Source organism: Hyla sarda, chromosome 11 (assembly GCF_029499605.1).
Source record: "Hyla sarda isolate aHylSar1 chromosome 11, aHylSar1.hap1, whole genome shotgun sequence".
Classification (NCBI taxonomy): Eukaryota; Metazoa; Chordata; class Amphibia; order Anura; family Hylidae; genus Hyla; species Hyla sarda.
Genome location: NC_079199.1, coordinates 15,693,746 through 15,715,808, shown reverse-complemented (window position 1 = coordinate 15,715,808; position 22,063 = coordinate 15,693,746). Strand labels below are relative to the sequence as shown.

General features: G+C 46.2%; 1 protein-coding gene across 1 annotated transcript; it reads right to left on the bottom strand.

Moving 5' to 3' along the window:
* Positions 1 to 4,438: 4,438 nt before the first annotated feature.
* Positions 4,439 to 20,122, bottom strand: LOC130295748 (B2 bradykinin receptor-like). Its single transcript, XM_056546812.1, has 3 exons — positions 19,935 to 20,122; positions 7,938 to 8,156; positions 4,439 to 5,466 (listed from the first exon to the last, which is right to left on the bottom strand). The coding sequence occupies exon 3, from the start codon at positions 5,441 to 5,443 to the stop codon at positions 4,439 to 4,441; it is 1,005 nt and encodes a 334-aa protein (XP_056402787.1). The 5' UTR covers positions 5,444 to 5,466; positions 7,938 to 8,156; positions 19,935 to 20,122.
* Positions 20,123 to 22,063: the final 1,941 nt, after the last annotated feature.

Here is a 22,063-nt window from a genome sequence, read left to right as displayed (position 1 = left end):
CAACTCATCTTCACAAAACCTGTTAGACAAACATGTTAGGTGCCACATTTTCCAGCAATTATAGTTCCCCAAACAGTAATAATGCCCTCCTTGGCATCCCACACTGTAGAGTGGGTAGATAAGTGCTTTGGGAAAAAGTAGGTAGGTCTCTCCCATTAGGTAGCTGCCCCTATAGGTAGTTTTCCTAGGATATAGTTGTGCCCTGTAGGTAGGCCCCACTGGAGATAGTTGCAGCCTGTAGGAAGTTTGCCCCTTGTATATAGGACCCCCCTGTAGTTAGTTGTCCCCTCTGTATATAGGCTCCCATATGTGGAAAGTGGGAGTGGTGAGAGATATTCAAAATGGATACTTAGCTGGCAAGGTTGTCAGGTGTGTGATGGTAGAAGTTGGGTTGTGATCAGTGTTAGTTGATTCAGATGATGAGTATAAGATGATGCAGGTTGTAGTGTCCGTTGACTGGAGCGTAACAACCCTGTAGTTAGATTACAGTTCCCACTAACTACTAGTTCAATAAAGCAGCTATCCTAATGAAAGCCCCAGGAAATAAATACCTAAAAAGCCAGGATTTATGGATTACAGTTTGCTCATTTCTGATGTTACAGATTTAATACAGTAAAAGACACTTGTATTTACTTTATGACGGACCCGCGCTTCTCCTTGGAACAAACCCATCTACAATAGGTGCAAGAAATAAATGCACAAAATACTTTTTTCGGTGTCAAAATGGCCACATCTTTATTTAAAGTGTGGGAATAAAACAAGAACAATAGTCAGGTGAAGTGCTAAACCACGGTCTGACATACACCCTTAGGCCAGACAGCAATAAAGGGGCAGCACTCTCTGACTAGCCATACAAGCAAAACCAGTAGACACTAAGGGCACCAATGACCCTACTGAAGATGCTCATTCCTGTGCTTAAAGGGGTACTTTGCTGGAAAACATTTTTTTTATTTTTATCAACTGGTGCCAGAAAGTTATACAGATTTGTAAATTACTTCTATTTAAAAATCTTAATCCTTCCAGTACTTATCAGCTGCTGTATGCTCCTGAGAAAGTGCTTTTCTTTTTGAATTTCCTTTCTGTCTGACCACAGTGCTCTCTGCTGACAACTCTGTCTATTTTAGGAGCAAATCCCAATAGCAAACCTATCCTGCTCCAGACAGTTCATTAAATGGACAGAGGTGTCAGCAGAGAGCACTGTGGTCAGACAGAAAATAAATTTATGAAGAAAAGAACTTCCTGTGGAGCATATCACAGCTAAGTACTGGAAGTACTGGACGATTTTTGAAGAGAAGTCATTTACAAATCTGTTTAACTTTTTGACACCAGTTGATTTAAAAAACAACATTTTCCAGGGGAGAACCCCTTTTAACCACAGTGCCCACCCTTGGATGACATTACCATTAGATGTTTAAGGCTGGCCACTTCCAAGGCTCACCCTGTTCACCACCATGGAATTAAAGGGGTACTCCAGTGGAAAAACATTCTTTTTCATAACCTGCCTGCAACTTCCACCTGAATCCTGAACCGTCAAACCAAAGCTGTGAGATGTATAAAATATGTCATGTATTTATATATTTTTGCACACTTGTGTCAATGCCAGAAATTCATAATTTGAAACTACACATCCAGGCAAAAACTTTAAAAATTGTGTTAAACACAGCAATTTCCTCGACCCACACAAAGTCAGGAGACGAAAAAAACCCTGTGGGGGAAACCTCTAGGGAACCATGGCTGAAGGATTACCCTTTCCCTGGGCTTAGAGCAATGGTCTCAAACTGTGGCCCTCCAGAATTGCAAAATTTCAACTCCCAGCATGCCCGGACGGCCGTTGCATGCTGGGAGTTGAAGTTTTGCAACAGCTGGAGGGCCACAGTTTGAGACCACTGGCTTAGAGGGATATTGACAACCTGTAATTCATCAGACTAAAGTAAAATTGTAACCAAATATATAATGACAATATCAAAGAAATACAATAATGCAGGCATCAGTATTCAGTTACTAGATATAAACTCCAGTGGAAAACATTCATTTTTTAATCAACTGGTGCCAGAAAGTTCTACAGATTTGTAAATTACTTCTATTTAAAAATCTTAATCCTTTCAGGATTTATCAGCTGCTGTATGCTCCAGAGGAAGTGTTTTTCTTTTTGAATTTCTTTTCCAGTCTGACCACAGTGCTCTCTGCTGACACCTCTGTACATGTCAGGAACTTTCCAGAGCAGGAAAAAATCCCCATAGTAAACCTCTCCTGCTCTGGACAGTTCCTGACACGGACAGAGGTGTCAGCAGAGAGCACTGTGGTCAGACTGAAAAGAACAACGCAACTTGCTCTGGAGCATACAGCAGCTGATAAGTACTGGAAGGATTAAGATTGTTTAATAGAAGTAATTCACAAATCTGTTTGACTTTTTGGCACCAGTTGATTTAAAAAAACATTTTTTTTTTCACTGCAGTACCCTTTTAAAGATTTAACATTAAAACAAGGTAAGGCAGAAGGGAAAAGTTTTCTCCAGATCTTGTGAGAGAAAGACAAAGATAAGACAGGAAGTTACATCAATTCCTAAATTCCACCCTCCTCACAGTAATGTACCAGGAACCCATATACCCCTTCCTCCTAAAGCAGAATCACTTTTGCTTTCATTTATACCACTAACAAGACTACAAGGGCTTTAGCCCCCCAAAGTCATGTCCCCCCTCTGCATGGGGTCTTTGTGGTGGTATTCAGAGCTAGTAGTAGGAGTGCAGCTCTTGGGGTAATGCTTGAACAGGCCTACTGCTACTTTATGTTGGCGAAGAGTTTTACTACAATGTGGTGGAGATTTATCAAAACCTGCCCAGAGGAAAAGTTGCTGAGTTGCCCATAGCAACCAATCAGATTGCTTCTTTCCTTTTTCAGAGGCCTTTTCAAAAATGAAAGAAGCAATCTGATTGGTTGCTATGGGCAACTCAGCAACTTTTCCTCTGGGCAGGTTTTGGTAAATCTCGCCCTGTATGTTTTTGCCCATTATTTAGGACTATTGGGGAGATATATTATGCTATTGTGGAAGCCACTGAGTTTTAGTAGGACGTACCTTAATCACTTCGTGACGCCAAGGCACCATTTATCTGATCCACGGTCCGAAGGTAGGAATCAGTCTTCCTGGGCCAGACACGATGAGTCAATAAACACACCGATGTAAGGTTACCGTTAACTGTCTTTACTGAGCTTGTGAAGTTGGTAAAACACAAACAGCTGGCCTTAGTGTGAGAGGGCAGCGTACCCCTTGCGAGCCTTGTTGCCGTTCTGAGACGGAATTGTAGAATTTGAGGTTCTGGTAGGTAGCGTCATGTAACTGATTCAACAGGGACCTGTAGTTCTCCCGCGAGTGACACTTGTAGGATGACCAAGGATAAAACTGAAGTAGGCCTCAGCTTAGGAAACACAACACCGCACACACCGGAGCTTAGCTGTGCTCAGGAGTACACTCTGGGTGAACTAACTGCTTACTGACTGCGTACTAACTCCTCCCCTGTACCTCACAATACAGAAGGAGCTTTTGGGGTCTCACATGGTCACATGGGGGTTGCTGCTCACAATTTTTAAAGGCACAGTGATACATTAAACTTACATACATAGAACATTAAAGGAGTACTCTGGTGCTTACACATCTTATCCCCTATCCAAAGGATAGGGGATAAGATACCTGATCGCGGGAGTCCCGCAGCTGGGGACGCCCGTGATCATGCACACGGCACCCCGTTTGTAATCAGTCCCCGGAGCGTGTTCGCTCCGAGTCTGATTACGTTCGAACGCACGGCCGGCAACGTGTGACGTCATGCCTCCACCCCCGTGTGACATCACGCCCCGCTCCTCAATGCAAGCCTATGGGAGGGGGCGTGACAGCTGTCACGCCCCCTCCCATAGGCTTGCATTGAGGGGCGGAGCGTGACGTCACACGGGGGAGGAGGCGTGACGTCACACGCTGCCGGCCCTGCAGTCGACCGTAATCAGACCCGGAGCGAACGCGCTCCGGGGACTGATTACAAACGGGGTGCCGCGTGCATGATCACGGGGGTCCCCAGCTGCGGGACGCCCGCGATCAGGCATGTGTAAGCACCGGAGTACCCCTTTAATCTAATTAATTTAAAAATATATATTTTTTACTACACTGTACACATAATTTATATTATAAAGGAACTCCAGTGGGCCCAACACTATATGCTGCCAGGCTCAACCATGGGACAGTCACTTGTGCTGGGACACCACACTATTGTATTCACACATTCAGACTGGACTGGTTGCCATGGTGCTCAAAACTCAAAATGACAGTCCAGATGAGATGGCAGCCCAGCAATTCTATTGGGTCGGTCGTGTGGTGGTGATTGGCCCAACGCGAGGCCCAAAGGATTCAATCATAAATTCAAACAATTAATTTGACAGATTTATTTCATGTGAATTATGACGTCCTTCTGTCAGGTCTTTTACATAGAAGCCTACTGTAGACCTCTCTGGCTTTTTGCCTAAACTGATTCCCAACCATACTGTATATGACCGGATTGATACAACTGTTACTGTAGACAAGGTAAATAGAGATAGGGTAAACATTATATCTGATGGCTTTCACTATACATGGAGGGAAGATTTGGAGTGTATACAATGTCTTAATAAAGATATAAATATTGTAGGGGAGACAACATACTATGAAGACCAAGAATACAGACAAGACCAGACGAGTGGCTTTTCTCTCCGTGTTGACTTTCTTAAACTGTCGCATTAAGTTGTTCCTCAAAACCTGAATCATTCGAGACGTACAAAAAGCAGTGACAACCAGTGGTACAAAGAAGCCGAGAACATTCATGAGGATATTTGTGGCAACGTACCAGTTCTGAGATGGCGCGTCTGTGCGGCAGGCAGTGGTATTAAATTTTTTATTGAAAATCTCCTTTCGGAACACCCCAGTGGGCACATTTAACCCAGCTGTAAACATCCAGATGATACCGCAGTTCACCTTTGCCCACCAAGGTCTTCTCAAGCGGCCAATGGTCATGGTCTTCACCAGAGCCAGATATCTCTCAATACTAACCATCATGAGGAGGTAGTTTCTGCTGTACAGATTGATCTTAAATGAAGAGCCGACAGCTGCACACATGATGCCTCCGAATGGCCAGTGGTCCTTGGAGATATATATAGCCCAAAATGGATGACTGCTAATGAAAATCAGATCGGCAGCCGCCAAATTCCCCAGGTAGATCTCAGTCACTGTGCAGCGACTCTTATGAAGTACAAAGACGAAGATGACAAACAAGTTTTCTATGATGCCCAAGACGAAGATGATCCATATGTAGTGGGGCCGGTAGGTAAAGAGCCAATCAAAGTGTTTTTGGTCTATACATCTGTTATTTGGAGTTTCTGTGATATTAACCAACAATGTCATTGTTCTATTAGGTTCAAGGCTGAACATCTTGTGTTCTTTATGCTTGGATCCTGTTGGAAACAAAAAAATAAGTAGAAGATGGGTTACATTTATTTAACAGAAAAGGGAGCCCCTGGAGTGGACAGCATGGGAGAGGAGGGGGCACAGGACAGGGGGCAGCAGGAAAGCGGGAGACAAGGAGTTAATGGTCTGGAGGTGATGGGGAGGCTACTAGTGTTGAGCCCGAATATTCGAATAGCTAATTTTTTCACGAATAACAGCACTTCGCAATATTACGAATATTTAGATTATCGCGGATTATTATCGAATATTCTTTGTTTTTTTCACAGTACATATCACAATGATGTGTACTGTGTAAATAAAAAGTGACCACCCCTTCCTGCTTCCAGCTTGTGGTCCAAAGAAGGCTCCAATATTATTTACTGTGTGAACGCGGTGTGGAACGCGAATATTTCCTATATGCAAATATGCAAATATCCGCAAATATCGGCACTTCCAGAGGACACTGATCCCTCCCTTCTTTAAGCTTGTGGGCTGATTAGAAAGATGCAAATACAGTTGTCAGAGGTTAGCAACATCCCTAGCAACCAATAGGAAAGTAGTTAGCTGAAAGATATAATTGTGCATGCGCATTTTGCGAATTTTATTACAAATTTCACATTGAAAAAAAAAGTGAACGAACATGCAATATTGGGGGGATTTGGAGGCATGCTAGAACAGTTGGCAGTGGCCCGGTTATAATGGCCGGAGGGAGCTGAGTTAGTACCCAGCTATTAATGGGGGTCCCTAGCGAGAAGGGATAAAGTGGTTTCCAAAGGTGGTGCTCTTAGGTCAGGTAGTGGATGACCAAGGGCACAGTAGGAGAGCGGATGGAATAGAAGTTGTCTTCAGGTCCCCCTCCAGCCAGTTAGTATCTCAGGGGTTAGGGTCAGTATCAGTTTGCACTATGTGAAATGTTATGGGGGATAATGTTACCCCGGATATTTTGTAATATGTTATTTATGAGGATATTCAAAAAAAACAATAATAATAAATGTAAAAAAATATATATGTATATATATATATATATATATATATATATATATATATGACTTGGCATTTTTGGCCTCTGTTTAACCTGTATGCTGTATAAAGCTCCGAACATATATGTTAAATGGAAGCTGACGGATGTCTAACAGTGGCATCCGTCCCCATATACTAATATGGGACCCATTGGACAGATCTCTAGTGAACTTGTAAATGGTGGATCTGTTACATGGGGGCATTATAGCCTACAGATGATGGATGGTACTATTAGACATCTATGGAACAGATCCATCACCATAGACTATAATGGTGTCTGTTTAACAGATACACCATGAAAAGCCACTGAAAAGCTCATGTCGTAGCTCATGGTGTTCCCCTATGGACACGGTTAGTGTGTAGGGTAAAGACGTGATGTGATTCTAGCCTTACTGGTACAATAGCAGGTTTAAAAATCAATTTCCAACATGACGCAGACAAGTCACAATGCTATATGGGGGAAGTTGCATCAATAACAAGAACAGAAATTGAACAAATGTATTCTATGGGAATGATCCAAAAATGACCATAAACATTGTGGAAACTAGATAGAGCACCATATAATAGAGATCATTAAGGCAAGTGACATCTGACACCCCCAGTCAACAGTCAGCATGGTCCGGGAGCAGTCCCTGTCCTCCCATTACCTCTGTCCTATGCTGTTCCCTCCCCCACAGAAGTATCTTATGCTGTGGGTTCAGCTCCCCTATTTAGTGAGGATGATCTACTAGAGGATAGTCAGCAGTTACTGCCCAGCCAAGAAGTGGAGGAGACATGCGCCGTTTCCTCCGCTAGGAGGCCAAGTAGTGATGAGGAGAGTGGCGTGGGAGGTGGTAGTGCGAGCATTCAGGCTCCTGAAGCAGACACTGTTGAGGAACCTGAGGAGGACAAAAATAATAGATGGCGGAGGTGCAGTATAGTGATATAATATGTATAATAGATGGCAGAGGATCTCTACAGAGACACTGGACCAATACAATCAGCCCATACAGTGGCCCAGACCAAGACAATTGATACAAGTATATCTAAGTTGGGCAGCCTGGATTATATTGGTATGGACATAATATGGCTTACTGGGACTTTTAGGGTAAGGTCACATGTGTTGTATTTTGCTGCTGCATATTTTATTGAAGTAAACGGGTAGCAAAATGTGGAGCTTATTTTGCTACCCATTGACATCAATGCGTAGGAAAATACACAGCATCTCTCCCCCATACTGTATATACATGTAGTAAAGCTGAGTTTGTCATTTGGTTCAGCAAATAATGACACCACTATATGGTTTTACATAGAACTGTATGTAATCCTTCTGCATTATCCTAACAATATAAAGCTCCTCCGTCAGCTCTGCTACATCTAGATAGGTGAGTTATAGCTAGGAAATGCGCACAGCTCTACTGCGCTACGATTTTGTTCTATCTTTGCTGCCGGGAATGGGTCCCATATTTTGCTCTTTTACCTTAGATATAGTGAGATGTGCAGAGTCGGCTCCAGATATTAGTCACTGACCGATTCTTCTGATCGGCGGTGAGGATCACACTCGGGCTTTGATGTGGAGGTCTCACGTGGTCCTAGAGTTTAAGGCTGTGTTCACACGTTGCAGTTTCCTTCATTACGCTGTATCGCAACAGGTCCTCCAATTAGATTTTCGGAAGGTGAAGTACTATCTCTGTGATTTCTGCTGGGGAAGATTTATAGTTATTTCAATCTCTTAAATGTTCTTCTCTACTTAAGGCGGTAAAATGAAATCAGATAAGAATACTGAGAATAAGACACAAAGCGTCACTTTTACTTCCTTCCTATTTAAGGAAAAAGTCTTAAAAGCTAATGACACAAGCCAGATAGAAAAATGAGATATCAGTCCAAGGTTCAAAGGGGTCATTCAAGGGTAGAAAAACAGAGCTAATTTCTGCCAAAAAAAAAAAAAAAACTGTGTTTGCGTGGTATTACAACTTGGCTCCATTTAAAGGGGTACTCTGCTGGAAAACCTTTTTTTTTTTTTCATATCAAAATTATGCAGATTTATAAAATACTTCTGTTTAAAAAAATCTTAATCCTTCCGGTAATTATCAGCTGCTGTATACTCCAGAGGAAGCTGTGTAGTTCTGTGTAGTTCTTTCCAGTCTGACCACAGTGCTTTCTGCTGACACCTCTGTCCATGTCAGGAACTGTCCAGAGCAGGAGCAAATTCCATAGCAAACCTATCCTGCTCCAGACATTTCCTGACATGAACAGAGGTGTCAGGAGAGAGCACTGTGGTCAGACTGGAAAAAAACTACACAACTTCATCTGTAGTATACAGCAGCTGATAAGTTCTGGAAGGATTAAGATTTTTAAATAGAATTTATTTACAAATCTGTTTAACTTTCTGGCACCAGTTGATTTGAAAAAAAAAAAAAAGTTTTCCACTGGAGCCCCCCTTTAAGTCAGTGGAACTGAGCTGCAATACAACACGCAACCTAAAGACAGGGGTGGTGCTGTTTATATCCCTGGATAATCCCTTTAAGTCGTTGTATCAATGAAATGCTAAGTTTACATAGGAATCAGCTGCTGTATGCTCCAGAGGAAGTTGTGTAGTTCTGTCAAGGCTGACCACAGTGCTCTCTGCTGACACCACTGTTCATGTCAGGAACTAGATGAGAAAAACAGAAACAAAATGGAGAGAAGAGGACAGTGCCTCGTGTAATCCTCAGAGGTATAGGGAGCCCACTGGAGCCCTTTATAGGGTGGTCTCTAACCTGTAGAGATACTTGGGTTCAGGCGTATCGCCCCAATATCGGGGTAATTCGGAAGATCCCAGGCTTGCAGGCCAGCAGTAGGTTGGACGGTTTCCTATGTCCAGGAACCGTAGCAGTAAAGGGAACAGGTGAACAGAAAAAATCTACTGCAGGATGGCGCTACCAATAAGGGATCAAATTAATACTTGGCAAACAAATGTCTTTAATTTAGATTTCTTAAAAACACTAAAATTGGACTGATAGAAAATGATCAAAATGCGTTTCAGTATAAACCCTTCCTTTGTCAATTGCAAAAAATTGAGACGTAAAAAAAATTGCTTAAAATTGAGATGACATCTCAATTTTTTGCAATTGACAAAGGGAGGGTTTATGTCACGATTCGGCTTACGGGTTGTGGATCCGCTGTGTCAGCGAGGGATTGGCGTGGACCGTGCTAGTGGACCGGTTCTAAGAGGCTACTGGTTTTCACCAGAGCCCGCCGCAAAGCGGGATGGTCTTGCTGCGGCAGTAGCAACCAGGTCGTATCCACTAGCAACGGCTCAACCTCGCTGACTGCTGAGAAGGCGTGGGACAGAAGGACTAGGCAGAGGCAAGGTCAGACGTAGCAGAAGGTCGGGGGCAGGCGGCAAGGTTCGTAGTCAGGATGGATAGCAGAAGTTCAGGTAACACAGGCTTTGGACATACTAAACGCTTTCACTGGCACAAGGCAACAAGATCCGGCAAGGGAGTGCAGGGGCAGTGAGCAGATATAGTCTGGGAGCAGGTGGGAGCCAATTAAGCTAATTGGGCCAGGCACCAATCATTGGTGCACTGGCCCTTTAAGTCTCAGAGAGCTGGCGCGCGCGCGCCAGCACATGACAGCAGGGGACCGGGACGGGTAAGTGACCTGGGATGCGATTCGCGAGCGGGCGCGTCCCGCTGTGCGAATCGCATCCCCGACGGCCATGACAGTGCAGCGCTCCCGGTCAGCGGGACTGACCGGGGCGCTGCAGGGAGAGAGACGCCGTGAGCGCTCCGGGGAGGAGTGGGGACCCGGAGCGCTAGGCGTAACAGTACCCCCCCCCTTAGGTCTCCCCTTTTTTTTGTCCGGTAACTGCCTCCCCTGGGATGAGGACACCGGGAAAGAATGGAGGGTTTCCTCAACGGCAGGCAGTACAGCAGGAGTTGGAATGGGGAGGGTGAAGCTTGGCACGGGGCAGGGTGACACAAGGACGGGAGCCATGAGGAGGCACAGAGGCTTGCCTGACGGGACTGGGAGGGGGGGAGAGGCACTTCCTATGGCAGGCAGAGTCCCAGTTCTTGATCTCCCCGGTGGTCCAATCAAGGGTGGGAGAATGAAGCCGGAGCCATGGCAGACCGAGGAGGACCTCAGAGGTACAGTTGGGGAGAACGAAGAGCTCAATCCTTTCGTGGTGGGGTCCAATACACATCAGGAGGGGTTCTGTGCGGTAACGCATGGTGCAATCCAGTCTGACTCCATTGACCGCGGAAATGTAGAGCGGCTTGACGAGACGGGTCACCGGGATGCGGAATTTATTCACAAACGACTCCAAAATAAAATTCCCAGAGGCACCAGAGTCCAAGCAGGCCACGGCTGAGAGGGAGGAGTTGGCTGAAGGAGAAATCCGCACGGGCACCGTGAGACGTGGAGAAGCAGACTTAGAACCAAGAGACGCCACACCCACGTGAGCTGGGTGCGTGCGTGCGTTTCCCAGACGTGGAGGACGGATAGGGCAATCCACCAAGAAATGCTCGGTACTGGCACAGTACAGACAGAGATTTTCTTCCCTACAGCGATTCCTCTCTTCCTGGGTCAGGCGAGACCGATCCACTTGCATGGCCTCCTCGGCGGGAGGCCCAGGCGTAGACTGCAAAGGATGCTGTGGGAGAGGTGCCCAGAGATCTAAGTCTTTTTCCTGGCGGAGCTCTTGGTGTCGCTCAGAAAAACGCATGTCAATGCGGGTAGCCAAATGGATGAGTTCTTGGAGGTTGGCAGGAATCTCTCGTGCGGCCAGCACATCCTTGATGCGACTGGATAGGCCTTTTTTAAAGGTCGCGCAGAGAGCCTCGTTATTCCATGATAACTCGGAAGCAAGAGTACGAAATTGGATGGCGTACTCGCCCACTGAAGAATTACCCTGGACCAGGTTCAACAGGGCAGTCTCGGCAGAAGAAGCTCGGGCTGGCTCCTCGAAGACACTCCGGACTTCAGCGAAGAAGGCCTGGACTGTGGCTGTGGCAGGATCATTGCGGTCCCAGAGCGGTGTGGCCCAAGACAAGGCCTTTCCTGAAAGAAGGCTTACTACGAACGCCACCTTAGACCGTTCTGTAGGAAACAAGTCCGACAACATCTCCATATGCAGGGAACACTGAGACAAAAATCCACGGCAGAGTTTAGAGTCCCCATCAAATTTGTCCGGCAGGGACAAGCGGAGGCTAGGAGCGGCCACTCGCTGCGGAGGAGGTGCAGGAGCTGGCGGAGGAGATGGTTGCTGCTGTAGCAGAGGCAGAAGTTGCTGTAACGTGGCGGTCAACTGCGACAGCTGCTGTCCTTGTTGGGCAATCTGCTGCGATTGCTGAGCGACCACCGTGGGAAGGTCAGCGAGACTTGGCAGCGGCACCTCAGCGGGATCCATGGCCGGATCTACTGTCACGATTCGGCTTACGGGTTGTGGATCCGCTGTGTCAGCGAGGGATTGGCGTGGACCGTGCTAGTGGACCGGTTCTAAGAGGCTACTGGTTTTCACCAGAGCCCGCCGCAAAGCGGGATGGTCTTGCTGCAGCAGTAGCAACCAGGTCGTATCCACTAGCAACGGCTCAACCTCGCTGACTGCTGAGAAGGCGTGGGACAGAAGGACTAGGCAGAGGCAAGGTCAGACGTAGCAGAAGGTCGGGGGCAGGCGGCAAGGTTCGTAGTCAGGATGGATAGCAGAAGTTCAGGTAACACAGGCTTTGGACACACTAAACGCTTTCACTGGCACAAGGCAACAAGATCCGGCAAGGGAGTGCAGGGGCAGTGAGCAGATATAGTCTGGGAGCAGGTGGGAGCCAATTAAGCTAATTGGGCCAGGCACCAATCATTGGTGCACTGGCCCTTTAAGTCTCAGAGAGCTGGCGCGCGCGCGCCCTAGAGAGCGGAGCCGCGCGCGCCAGCACATGACAGCAGGGGACCGGGACGGGTAAGTGACCTGGGATGCGATTCGCGAGCGGGCGCGTCCCGCTGTGCGAATCACATCCCCGACGGCCATGACAGTGCAGCGCTCCCGGTCAGCGGGACTGACCGGGGCGCTGCAGGGAGAGAGACGCCGTGAGCGCTCCGGGGAGGAGCGGGGACCCGGAGCGCTAGGCGTAACAGTTTACTACTGAAACGCATTTTGATCATTTTCTATCAGTCCACTTTTATTGTTTTTAAGCAATGTCTGTGAAAGGCATTTGTTTGCCACTCTGTTAGATTGGTAGTGCCATCCTTCAGCAGATTTTTTTTCTGTTCACCTGTTCCATGTCAGGAACTGTCCAAAGCAGGTGTAAACCCCCTAGTAAACCTCTCCTGCTCCAGACAGTTATTGACATGAACAGTGGTGGCAGCAAAGAGCACTGAGTTCAGACTGGAAAGAATATTCAGCTGTCAACATTTCTTTCTTTATAAAATACAATACAATTTTATAAAATGTAAAAGCCCATATAGATCCTTAAAAAATACTGACGGGTTTTGAACATTGTGTGCTTCTTAATCATAGTCTAAAAGTGTTAAAGGGAGAATATAGCATTGTAAACCAGTTTACATCAAGGGAACCTCCTACTAAGGAGAAATAATACTAGAGAAAAAAAACCTGTAACAGCTAGCAGTTAAAAGGAAAAAAAAAAAGAGAGAAGGGGATTCTGTATAGAAAGAACGAAAACACAGAACGTGAGGAAAACAGTGTGAGGGAAGTCAGCTTGCTATATGTATTCATATTACTCTTTTCATATTTTATACGCCATCATGTATATCATCTGCCATTTTGTCTATAATCCGCCATCTTGTCTATATTCCTTCATTATGAACTAAATATGAACTTTACTAGCAATTCTAAGCAGGAAGCCTGTATCCAAGGCCATAACTGTTGAAGTTGCAGAAACTTCAAGGATGTTTACATTCGCAAAAGTAGTAGGATACAAGAACATTTGTTAAAACTACGTATAATCTGGCAGTGTGCCTTCTTCGTTGTATTTTATAAAAATCACACCTCTTGGAATTAAACGTCAGAAAATCTTCTATACAGCACAATGTCTCTGTCACCGTAATGTACATTCTAAAAACATATTGTACATAACAAATCAAAACAGTACATAAAGAGGGTCACCGTACAGAATACATCACAGTGCTGGCAGAGAATAATAAAATACACAAAATATTAATATTATAACTATCAATATTGGTATATTAAATCCTACCTACGATTCAGTCCTATCGGATGCCTGGTGCCCAGCCTGAAGATCCAGTAACCCCCACAATAATATACCTCTCCTGTCTCCTTCTTAGTTACATGAAGTACTGTGTTCTGTTCCCATGCATACCAATCCACTAACATTGCCTTCATGGCACTCTGACAAATACTTTAAATCTGCAGACACATTCAGTGCATTGAGATTACTGATATCTCAAATATGTCTGTGCATATGGACCTTTAACGCCTGTTGTGCAACCCACATATTGGATATTGTAATGTTGGCACCTTATAATTTACACCACAAAATGTGTGTTACAATTAAAGGTGTACTCCGGCCCTAAGACATCTTATCCCCTATCCAAAGCATAGGAGATAAGAAGTCGTGACTTCACTACTCCGCCCCCATGTGACATCACGCCCCGCCCCCGTTATGCAAGTCTATGGGAGGGGGCGTGACGGCTGTCATGCCCCCTCCCATAGACTTGCATAGCGGTGGCTGACATCACACAGGGGCGGAGTCGTGACGTCACGATACTCCGGCCCTGTGGTCGTCATTCAGCAGTTTGTGAGCTGGCAGCGCGGCGTGCAGTTCAAAGAGGTGGATGCTAAATGCAAGATTGTGGGGGTCCCCAGCGCCTTATCCTTTGGATAGGGGATAAGATGTCTTTGGGCCGGAGTACCCCTTTAATGTTTAGCTGTAATGTTATGTAACTAAACTCTGAACCTACACAGTTAACACCCACCAGTCATCATTGGATGACATTATATTGTTTGAGCGGATCTTTAGTATAGAAAAGAGTTTAAAACTTGGGTGAGAGAGGCATCAGGGAACTGAAACAGGGGAACTATGGGGGACACAGAAAGAGAGACCCCCATCTTCATCACAAAAGCTCCTAGAGGCTACCTGAAGGGGCGAAGCCATGAAGAGCCAGGGAGAAAATTTTAGTCCATAAGTAATTTCTTCTCTGATAACCAGTTATGACTTCAGGTGTTCCCATGGACCCCAGGCAGCCATCTTTCTTTCCTCTAGACTCTTGGGGGTAAGATGCACAGGTTTCTTATTTGATTAAGTTACCTCATTTTTAATGTGGACAGAATTATGTTATGTATAGGAGCAGACCTGGCTTATATATATAACCTCAATTATGAGATGTAATAGTAGTTTATAAGCCACTCACCCTTCTACTGCAGATGAACGGGGTGTGTCTTATGGGGATCAATGCAATGATCATATTGCATATTAGCATAGTCTGATGGGATCTTCCTCTGCTCCAACACATGACTTAATAATTTCCACGAGGAAACTTAATTTAAGTCTTCCTAATTAATAGCATACTATAAATTATATATTTAGTACTGTATCTTACCAGAGATAGTTGTGGTTAGAACTGGGCGGGATTTATTCCCATTTTTATACATGTAAAATGCCCATTAGATATCATGTAATGTGATGATCTCTACACAAAGTAATCTACTGATATCTGAACTAACCCACTTCTGTGACTAAGCCTAATATTATTAAATAACATTACCAATGTATCATTGATTTATATCTGACATTATGTCATTGATATTCTTTATATAATTTCATTTATATTATGGTCTGTTCAATAAATGTACATATCATTTTTATAATAATTGTGTTATTATTTTATTATATTGCAAAAGTTACTTCTACCACTACTTCATAGAACTCATATCTGGGAAAATAGTCGGGCCCAGATATGGTGAATTGCATTGTTTGTATATTTTTGGCAATTAATAACGGTCATAATATTTTTCATATTTAGTTGACCATAATTAATAAATGAGTTTTTAAGCCTGACAGATCGCGGGACCCCCCGCGATATCTGTGCAGAACCCGGCGTTCAAGTGCAGACAGCGGGGGCCTTGACGTCATGGATATTTCCCTCATCCTCTCAATGCAAGTCTATGGGAGGGGGCATGGAATAAACCTGACCCTGTTTTGAAGAACTTTGCTCATAACTTCATCTTGATAAAGATTTTTAGGGCAGCTCTCATACTGTACAGGGAAATGAATGTTAGAAAAGGGGCAGAAGAGACAGAATTACATTCACCTAACAGGCAGACTTGCTTTACTTTGTGTTTGTTTTTACTTTTATTTTCATTAGTTTTCCTTCAATCATTTTTTGACGGTTTTCTTTTTGCTAAATACAAAATCTTTTCTACTCCTAGATTCTGCCTTTCTTTTAGCTTTTTTTTTTTTTTTTTTATCATTAAAGGGATATTCCAGGAAAAAACTTTTTTATATATATCAACTGGCTCCAGAAAGTTAAACAGATTTGTAAATTACTTCTATAAAAAAAATCTTAATCCTTTCAGTACTTATTGTCAGGATTCGGCAGGCTGGAGGTGGATCCTCTGTGTCAGAGAGGGATTGGCGTGGACCGTGTCGGTGGACCGGTTCTAAGTTGCTACTGGTTTTCACCAGAGCCCGCCGCAAAGCGGGATGGTCTTGCAGCGGCGGTAGCAACCAGGTCGTATCCACCGGCAATGGCTCAACCTCTCTGACTGCTGAGATAGGCGCGGTACAAGGGATTAGACAAGAGCAAGGTCGGACGTAGCAGAAGGTCAGGGCAGGCAGCAAGGATCGTAGTCAGGGGCAACGGCAAGAGGTCTGGAACACTGGCTAGGGATACACAAGGAACGCTTTCACTGGCACAATGGCAACAAGATCCGGCAAGGAAGTGCAGAGGAAGTGAGGTAATATAGGGAAGTGCACAGGTGAACACACTTATAAAAACCATGCGCCAATCAGTGGCGCACCGGCCCTTTAAATCGCAAAGAACCGGCGCGCGCGCCCCCTAGGGAGCGGGGCCGCGCGCGCCGGGACAGCACAGACGGGGAGCGAGTCTGGTAAGCGGGTCGAGATGTGCACCGCGAGCGGGCACGTCCCCCATCGCGAATTGCATCCCGGTTAGGGACATTATCGCAGCGCACCCGGTCAGCGGCAGGGCCCCGGAGCGCTCGGCGTAACACTTATGAGCTTCTGAAGTTAAGGTTGTTCTTTTCTGTCTAAATCCTCTCTGATGACACCTGTCTCGGGAAATGCACGGTTTAGATGAGGTTTGCTATGGGGATTGGCTTCTAAACTGGGCCTTTCCCGAGACAGGTGTCATCAGAGAGGATTTAGACAGAAAAGAACAACCTTAACTTCAGAAGCTCATAAGTACTGAAAGGATTAAGATTTTTTAATAAAAGTAATTTACAAATCTGTGTAACTTTCAGGAGCCAGTTGATATATAAAAAAAAGTTTTTCCTGGATAACCCCTTTAATGTTTATTCCTTAATCTTTGCATCTGCAGTCCCCAAAGTCATGGAAAATGATGTCCGACCTTCTTGAATACCTACCACAGTGGGAGTTACTATATACTTCAGAGGACACAGCAGGAGTTACTATATATTTCAGGGGACACAGTAGGAGTTACTATATACCGTATTTATCGGCGTATAACACGCACTTTTTAGGCTAAAATTTTTAGCCTAAAGTCTATGTGCGTGTTATACGCCGATACCGCCCCAGGAAAGGCAGGGGGAGAGAGGCCGTCGCTGCCCGCTTCTCTCCCCCTGCCTTTCTTGGGGTCTAGAGCCCTGCTGCCGGCCCTTCTCACCCCCTGGCTATAGGCACCGCTGCCCGTTCTGTCCCCCTGACTATCGGTACCGGTGCCGATAGCCAGGGGGAGAGAAGGGGCAGCGGCACCCATTGCCGGCGCCGCTGCCCCGTTGCCTCCCCCGCTGCGCGGTGCATGACATCAGTGCGCCGCGCCGTGCATAGCAACGACGCAGGGGGACGCACGCCGGAGGCCTGCAGCAGCGCGGACCCGACCCAGGTAATAATGCCACCGGGGATGGGGGGAGGCAACGGGGCAGCGGCGCCGGCAATGGGTGCTGCTGCCCCTTCTCTCCCCCTGGCTGTCGGCGCCGCTTCTCTCCCCCTGGCTATCGCCGCCGGCAATGGGGCGCCGACACCGATAGTCAGGGGGACAGAACGGGCAGCGGCGCCGATAGCCAGGGGGAGAGAAGGGCCGGCAGCAGGGCTCTAGACCCCAGGAAAGGCAGGGGGAGAGAAGCGGGCAGCGACGGCCTCTCTCCCCCTGCCTTTCCTGGGGATGTATCGGGGTATACACGCGCACACACGCACCCTCATTTTACCATGGATATTTGGGTAAAAAACTTTTTTTACCCAAATATCCTTGGTAAAATGAGGGTGCGTGTTATGGGCCGGTGCGTGGTATACCCCGATAAATACGGTACTTCAGAGGACACAGTGGGAGTTACTATATACTTCAGGAGACACAGTGAGAGTTACTATATACTTCAGGGGACACAGTGGGAGTTACTATATACTTCAGAGGACACAGTGGGAGTAATTATATACTTCAGGGGATACAGTGGGAGTTACTATATACTTCAGGGGGAACAGTGGGAGTTACTATATACTTCAGGGGACACAGTGAGAGTTACTATATACTTCAGGGGACACAGTGGGAGTTACTATATACTTCAGGGGACACAGTGAGAGTTACTATATACTTCAGTAGACACAGTGTGAGTTACTATATACTTCAGGGGACACAGTGGGAGTTACTATATACTTCAGGGGACACAGTGGGAGTTACTATATACTTCAGTAGACACAGTGTGAGTTACTATATACTTCAGGGGACACAGTGGGAGTTACTATATACTTCAGGGGACACAGTGGGAGTTACTATATACTTCAGGGGACACAGTAGGAGTTACTATATACTTCAGGGGACACAGTGGGAGTTACTATATACTTCAGGGGACACAGTGGGAGTTACTATATACTTCAGAGGACACAGTAGGAGTTACTATATACTTCAGGGGACACAGTGGGAGTTACTATATACTTCAGGGGACACAGTGGGAGTTACTATATACTTCAGGAGACACAGCGTGAGTTACTATATACTTCAGGGGACACAGTGAGAGTTACTATATACTTCAGGGGACACAGTGGGAGTTACTATATACTTCAGGGGACACAGTGGGAGTTACTATATACTTCAGGGGACACAGTGGGAGTTACTATATAGTTCAGGGGACACAGCAGGAGTTACTATATACTTCAGGGGACACAGTGGGAGTTACTATATACTTCAGGGGGAACAGTGAAAGTTACTATATACTTCAGGGGCACATTGGGAGTTACTATATACTTCAGGGGGAACAGTGGGAGTTACTATATACTTCAGGGGCACATTGGGAGTTATTATATACTTCAGGGGCACATTGGGAGTTACTATTGACGTAACATGGTGTGATGAGGGCAGATGTTGTTACCCTAAGGGCAGATGGCATTAACCCCTTGTATTTGTGATGCCAGGGCATGGTTTATCCTCGATACCACCTGAAGGTATACCGCTGGATCCTGGGCTAGGCACAGGGGCAATAAAGACTCTTACACCAAGTTACGGACAACAGTAGCTTTACTGAGGGTAGACAGATGGTAAAGTCTATACAGTTCAGCCAGGGCCCAAGGAGGTGACCAGTGACGCAGAGACCTTAAGGGCTTGCTGGGACTTGTAGTAGAACTGGACAATTGAATGCAGACCACGCTGACTTGACAGATGACAGGGACTGACTTGACTCATAAAGCTGTGACTTTATCTTACTTGAATTGATGGCGGCTGCAGGACTGGACTTTGAGGTCTCCAACACTCTGGACGCACACACTAGACAAGACTGCACTGCAGAAGAGCAGAGATCAAAGAGAGAGAAGCTCCACCCAGGGATTATATGGGGGAGACTAGCAGGGAGCCCATTGGTCACTCTTGGGATCACCTGGTCACTGGTACCTCCTGGGTAACAATCACATGACATAACTCTTAAAGCAACATTACATTTTATAACGCTTTACATGGTAAAACTATTTACAATGAGGAAACAAGTGCAGGGGCCTTGGGGACACTGAAGGAGGCTGCCTGACAGGACAGCAGGAGCACGGGGTAACATCTCCTGTATTGGGCCACCACACTATATACTTCAGGGGACACTAGGGTTGCCACCCTACCGGTATTTTACCGGCACAGCCGGTATTTTCGTTCAGATTCCGGGCTGTGCCGGTAAGTTTGGATGAAAAATACCGGCCATGCAATAGCCGGTATTTTTCATTAACTGTCATCACACACTAACCTAAAAAAAGCGGCGCCACTGAGCGGGGGTGCGGGCCGCACACCAGCACCATGCCGCTCAGCACAGCACCCTGTCTGACTCTGAGGCTGTCCCAGTCTAAAACCTTACCTGGCACTGTGCGGCCGGGAGACTGGATCTGCGGAGGGACGTTGTGGAAGTGACGTCACTCCGCAGACCCGCGCAGGACGTCACGTCACTCGCCGGCCCGAGACTGAGAGGAGACTGGAGAGGTGCTGCGGTAGTAGGTAAGTGTGTCTGTGTGTGTCCGTTACTATGTGTGTGTCAGTGTTTGTGTGTCTGTCTGTCAGTCAGTGTTTGTGTGTCTGTCGGCCAGTGTGTGTGTCTCTGAATTCCACCCCACCCACCCCAATTCCCCTGTGGCAATCCCCCCATCCTAATTCCATGGGGAAGAGGGGGGGGGGGGGAGGGGGGTAACTGCCTATACCTATGGGGAAGAGAGAGGGGGGGGTAACTACCTATACCTATGGGGAAGAGAGAGGGGGGGGGGGTAACTACCTATACCTATGGGGAAGAGAGAGGGGGGGGTAACTACCTATACCTATGGGGAAGAGAGAGGGGGGGTAACTACCTATACCTATGGGGAAGAGAGGGGGGGGTAACTGCCTATACCTATGGGGAAGAGAGAGGGGGGGGTAACTGCCTATACCTATGGGGAAGAGAGAGGGGGGGGGTAACTGCCTATACCTATGGGGAAGAGGGGGGGAGGTAACTGCCTATACCTATGGGGAAGAGAGGGGAGGTAACTGCCTATACCTATGGGGAAGAGAGGGGAGGTAACTGCCTATACCTATGGGGAAAAGAGAGGGGGGCAACTGCCTATACCTATGGGAAAGAGAGAGGGGGGGGGGTAACTGCCTATACCTATGGGGAAGAGAGGGGGGGGGTAACTGCCTATACCTATGGGGAAGAGAGAGGGGGGGGGGTAACTGCCTATACCTATGGGGAAGAGAGAGGGGGGGGGGTAACTGCCTATACCTATGGGGAAGAGAGGGGGTGACTTTGCCTATAGGGAACGGGGGAGGGGGTGTAACTGCCTATACTTATTGGGGGGGCTACCTAACTTATACCTGGATGCCTAACTGCTTACCTACATACCAGGCTATCTAACTATGTACCTGGCCTTCATACATGGCTGCCTAACTATCTAGCTAGCCCCCTACCTACCTGGCTTGTCACCTACCTACATATCCGGCTTCCTGATCTACCTACCTGGTTACCTATTTACCTGGCTGCCTACCTACCTTCCCAAGGAGGGCATTATTACAGTTTGTGGGCCTATACATGGGAAGATTGTTTTTCCTGCAAATGTTAAGAGATCCACATGGCGGTCTTATCCGGACGGAGAAGAAAAGGAAAGAGGACGCCGCTGATCAGAAAAGACGTAATTGTGAGTCCCAAAATGTAACTGTAAGCACTTATATAGTATACGCATTCTGTGTACAGCTGTTATCTACTGCCATATGGTCCTGTATATAATCACTTATATGGTATACAGATCCTGTGTACAGCTGATATCTACCGCCATATGGTCCTATATATAATCACTTATATTGTGTACAGATCCTTTATAGTATACTGGTCTGTGTATAGTGGTTTTATTCAGTACAACATTTTCCGTTTTCCACCTACAGACCTATATGAGGGCTTTATCAGTATCAATTTGGTTTTGATGATTTTTTCATCCTATTTTTTGTTGTTGGTAGTGTGTATACAGAGGAGCTGTTATAATGTTTGCATTTGCACTATTTGGTGAGGTTGTCAAATGTATTTATATTATATTTGTATTTGCTGGGTATCCCCTTAAATTTATTGCCTGTTAAATAAATGTTATTTACAATTGTAAGTTTTATTCTCTAAATGTTAGTTTTTTGTGCGATATAGGAAAGTTCCCCCCGCATATATATTGTATCCATCCCATCCCCCATGCCATTTCTTTACCCCCCTCCCATCCCCCATGCCATTTCTTTACCCCCTCCCATCCCCCATCCCCTGATCCCTCGTCCTCTGTGCAATCAGTCCCCTCCCCTTTTTTAGCTCCACCCCCACATAGCCACACCCACGACCGGTATTTTTCTGAGGGGGACACAGTGGGAGTTACTATATACTTCCGGGGAACAGTGGAAGTTACTATATACTTCAGGGGGAACAGTGGGAGTTGCTATATACTTCAGGGGACACAGTGGGAGTTACTATATACTTCAGAGGACACAGTGGGA